The sequence below is a fragment of the Sinocyclocheilus anshuiensis genome, unplaced genomic scaffold, assembly GCF_001515605.1.
Source record: "Sinocyclocheilus anshuiensis isolate Anshui unplaced genomic scaffold, SAMN03320099.WGS_v1.1 scaffold1301, whole genome shotgun sequence".
NCBI classification, from domain to species: Eukaryota; Metazoa; Chordata; class Actinopteri; order Cypriniformes; family Cyprinidae; genus Sinocyclocheilus; species Sinocyclocheilus anshuiensis.
The window spans coordinates 834,736-839,326 of NW_015551135.1; the positions used below are offsets into that span (position 1 = coordinate 834,736).

The 4,591-nt window shown below is 37.6% G+C and overlaps 1 protein-coding gene across 1 annotated transcript in view; it reads right to left on the bottom strand.

The window, feature by feature from the left end:
• Window positions 1-1,054, bottom strand: part of LOC107663230 (bone morphogenetic protein 10-like) — a 2,399-nt gene extending 1,345 nt beyond the window's left edge. Inside the window, exon 1 of the mRNA XM_016453414.1 lies at window positions 655-1,054. Coding sequence (XP_016308900.1) covers window positions 655-1,054 — 400 coding nt within the window. The remainder of the gene's footprint in view (window positions 1-654) is intronic.
• Window positions 1,055-4,591: the final 3,537 nt, after the last annotated feature.

Below are 4,591 nucleotides of genomic sequence, written 5' to 3' on the forward strand. Positions count from 1 at the left end.
TTTTGGATATATATATGTGTGTGTGTGTGTGTGTGTGTATTATTAGATTATTAACTTTCACAACACAACAAAAATGCATTTTAAAATTTCTTTTAATTGTTCAAATAGTTATGCAGATATTAAATTTGCATCAAAGTGATATTATTTATAATAAAACACAACCAACAAAGCCAGCTATTATTACATTGTCTCAATTAATTGCACATAATGCATGAGCAAATAGTGCACAACCAAAAAATGCATTTTAGATAACTTTTCTAGAATTTTCTAACATTATTACTTGATTGTTCATTTACTTTAAATCAGGGATCCTCAAATCTGGCCCACGAGATCCACTTTCCTGCAGAGTTTAGCTCTAACCCTAATCAAACACACCTGAGCATGCTAATCAATGTCTTCAGGATCATTAGAAAATCACAGGTAGGTGAGTTTGATCAGGGTTGGAGCTAAACTCTGCAGCGCATTAGCCCTCCAGGGCAAGACTTGAGGAACCCTGCTTTAAGTACTTAGTCACCATTACTGTGTTTTTGTATTACATCCACAATAGAAAATTAATTATTTTATTGCTATCACCACATTTTATATAAACCCACAAAAATTCCCAGAATACAAACAGTTATACAGTCCTCATTGGAAAAGTAAATATGCAATTACCTTCATTTTTAAAGCTGCGTATAATGTTTGCAGAAGGCATTGCTGTACGGTCACTGGCAAAGCGGTTATAGAGCTCCAGCATGTATTCAGGAGGCTCTACTCGAGTGGCCCCTGGCTGCACAGGGAGGCCGGGACGTGTCAGGTTAAAAGTGCGTAGAAACTGTCCCTTCAGGGTCTCCAGCAAGCTCTGCATGTCCACCTCACTGTCTTGCTCCAGGAGTGAAGGATCCAGAACCCCTCCATGTCTGTCATCCAACCCTGGAGTGGTGCGGAGCCTCTCGGGGGAGCCGATAGGGCTACTTTGTGCACAAAAAGGCCCCCAGGAGAGCAAGAAAAAGGCCAATAAAACAGATCTGCTGGATCTACACCTAATCCAAAAGTAATTCCTGCTGGCACCCATGATGTGAGGCAAATAAGGTGTGTATCAGCTATAGGTGCAGAGTTTCACAGGAGAAAAATCTATATCTATAGATCCAGTGACAAATGCCCTTTATTTGAAGAACTCAACCCTTTCTTCTGGATAGAAGGTCAATGGACGCTCCAGTACAGAATGTAGGAAAGTACAGCCGTCCTATGCTGTTTTGGTTCTTATATGTAGCCGCAGACTGGTCACTGCAAAAAAGTGCCTCTATTCCTGACCTCTGAGCATTTATTCTTCTTCTCACCTTTTGATGTCTGAAAAGTTGAGGGTAGTTTCATTACGTGAAAGAGATGTCCCTCTGTGGCATCTCTTTTCAAATGTTTTTTCCTCTCTCTCCCTCACTCTTGCTCTCCCTACTTTCTCTCTCTGTCCCTTATCTACAAACTAGGAAGCTCTGCGTTTCTAGTGTTCATAGTGTCCCAGTGTGTATGTGTGTGTGTGCGCGCGTACCGTTATCTGCTTTCTTTTCCTTAATGAGGATTTTGTAAACATTGCTCTGATACGTGCAGAAGCCCCTTCCTTTGTTTGGGTGGGTGAGCCAGGGCAGATTTTGGGCCTAGTGTTTATTTGTTTTTCCTATTATTTCCTATGAGTGTTGGGACTTAAGTTTATTGACCATTTCTTTTTGACAAATATCTGAAGAGTGCCTCCATATCTTTGAACAAGAGAGGACAAATATCTGTGGTGATGGAAATTGAAATGAAATGAGGTGTGAGAGGATAGACTGAGCCACTTTTTGCCATTACAATGTTGTAATCTGTAAATCTGTGTGCATCTCAGAGAGTTTTGTAAGCATCAATTGCAATGAAATGAGTACCTGAAAGTAGGGCTGCACGATTAATCGAAATTAAATTGCAAAGGTGATAAATCGCGATTAGGCAGAAACTGCGATTGTCATGCGTATCTTTCAGTGAAGCACAGTTCTGTGATCAGCAGTAATCCGAAGGCCAGAGGGCGCTCTCATGCTGAAACTCCAAATACACACCACAGAAGAAATCCAGGAAATCCTGAATAAACAGAAGGTTTAACTAGGGTGACCATAGCTGCGTCCCAATTCATAGGCTACGTCCTTCGAAGTACGCATTTGAAGGCCAATTGCATCATGGCGGCGCGACGAAGGCTGTCCCAATTCAAAAACCGCGTCCTACAAAGGCTGCATTTGGTGCTACAGAGGTTGAAAGTTTTGTAGCACAGGCCAAACAGTTGTAGCACAAGTTAGGGGTGGGCGATATGGCAAAAATATCATATCAGCATTTTATTCAGGAATATCATGATTCACGATTTTATCACGATTCTTTGTCATGTTGGTTTTACTATTTTGCAAGTTGCCTGAGCAGTACAGCCAATCTAATTTCCCTATTGTAAAAAAAAAAAGAAGCCTTTCAAGGTAACAAAATATAAGATAAAAAAGAATGGCAGACATTTAGGCCAAAGTGGGCGAAGATAAAAATCTTAGTCATTATTTTATCTTTGTTATTAGAAAATGAGAACAAAAGGTATACATTACAAAAACACATAATATGCAAATAAAACAAACAGTGCTTTATTTCTCAGGTACAGTATTTAGCAGTAACATTAAATATTAAAATAAAACACTTTTTAATTTTTTAAGCAACTGTATTAAAGTCCATCAGTCATGAGCAGTGAGTGATTTTTCTCTGTTTTTTTATTTTTTTTTATTAATATTAAAGGGATCGTTTACCCAAAAATGAAAAATCTGTCATCTGTCTGTTAATTCTGTCATAGTGTTATATTTTTATATCATCATTTACTCACTCTCAAGTTGTTTTAAACCTGAATTCGTTTCTTTCTTCTGTTGAACATAAAAAATATTTTGAAGAATGTGGGTAACCAAACAGTTGCTGGTCCACAGCGGATTCCATAGTATTTTTTTCCTACTATCAAAGTCAATGTGGACCAGCAACTGTTTGGTTGCCCACATTCTTCAAAATATCTTCTTTTGTGTTCAGCACAAGAAAGAAATTAATACAGGTTTGAGACAACATATGAGTGAGTAAATAACAACATAAATTTAATTTTTGGGTGAACTATCCCTTTAATGACAGGCGGCAGCATGTTTAGTTCTGTCCCTTTAAGAGCTGCACGCATGCGTTTCTCTCACAACTGTTTACTTTCATTTTAGACATAACTAACTGTGTTTATATGTAAACCTCATGTGTTTTTGACAGTATTAGACGCGAAATCAATCAGACGCGAAAGAAAACATAAGTTGAGTTAAGTCTTTCTTTGGCCAAAGAAGATGCTCACAGGAAGGGGGACAATGTATTGTATAAACAGGCTAAATACACACTGGAAAAGGAGATCAGAGTGGCAAAGAGGAATTATTCTGAAAAAATAAGGATTTAATTCTCTTCCAGTGACTTAGCATCAGTGTGGTTATTCCTTATTTTACTTGTTCTATTTTTATTTTTTTTTTATATTATCTGTGTTTTTTGTTCTGTCACTGTCATTCTGTTACACTGTGGAAGCTTCTGTCACGAAAACAAATTCCTCGTATGTGTAAACATACCTGGCAATAAAGCTCATTCTGATTCTGATTCTGATTCTGATTCTGAAGTCTTAGGCCGTTTCTCAATACCAAGTACGCAAAGTTCGGATTGCGTCCTCGGTAGTTCGGATTTCGCAAATTCGGTCCGGTAATTCTGCAAATGGAACAGCAGGGTAGCCTACTTGATAACATCAGTCAGCTCGCCTTGGCTACTCCAGTTATCTTCACTGTATGTATACAATACGACGAAATATGATGTCAAACACCACTGCATCTTTTCGTTTTCTTTTAAACATAGGTCTATTATAGCCGCAAAAATGTAGTTCGGGGAACATACATTACAGTGAAACGAAATATATCAAACAGCATTGCCTCTTTTCTGTTTAATTTAAAATATTATTAGCCACAAAAATGTGGTTCATGCAACGCGTACACGCATTACAATAAAACGAAATGATATCAAACACCAATGCCTTTTCGTTATCTAAATATGAAACAAAAACCCTTTTCGTTTTCATTTAAAAAATATAAAACATGTGGTTTAGGTAATATGCACTCTGATTATCTTCACTGAATGTATAACAAAATGAAATATGACAAGCACAACTGCCTTTTATGTCAGTTTTAATGAACAAATTTAGCCATTATAAAAGTATAACTATAAAGTATAAGAGACTTACAGGTGCATCTCAATAAATTAGAATGTCGTGGAAAAGTTCATTTATTTCAGTAATTCAACTCACATTGTGAAACTCGTGTATTAAATAAATTCAATGCACACAGACTGAAGTAGTTTAAGTCTTTGGTTCTTTTAATTGTGATGATTTTGGCTCAATGGACCAACACCAGCAGATGACATTGCACCCCAAACCATCACAGACTGTGGAAACTTAACACTGGACTTCAAGCAACTTGGGCTATGAGCTTCTCCACCCTTCCTCCAGACTCTAGGACCTTTCTTTCCAAATGAAATACAAAATTTGCTCTCATCTGATAAGAGGACTTTG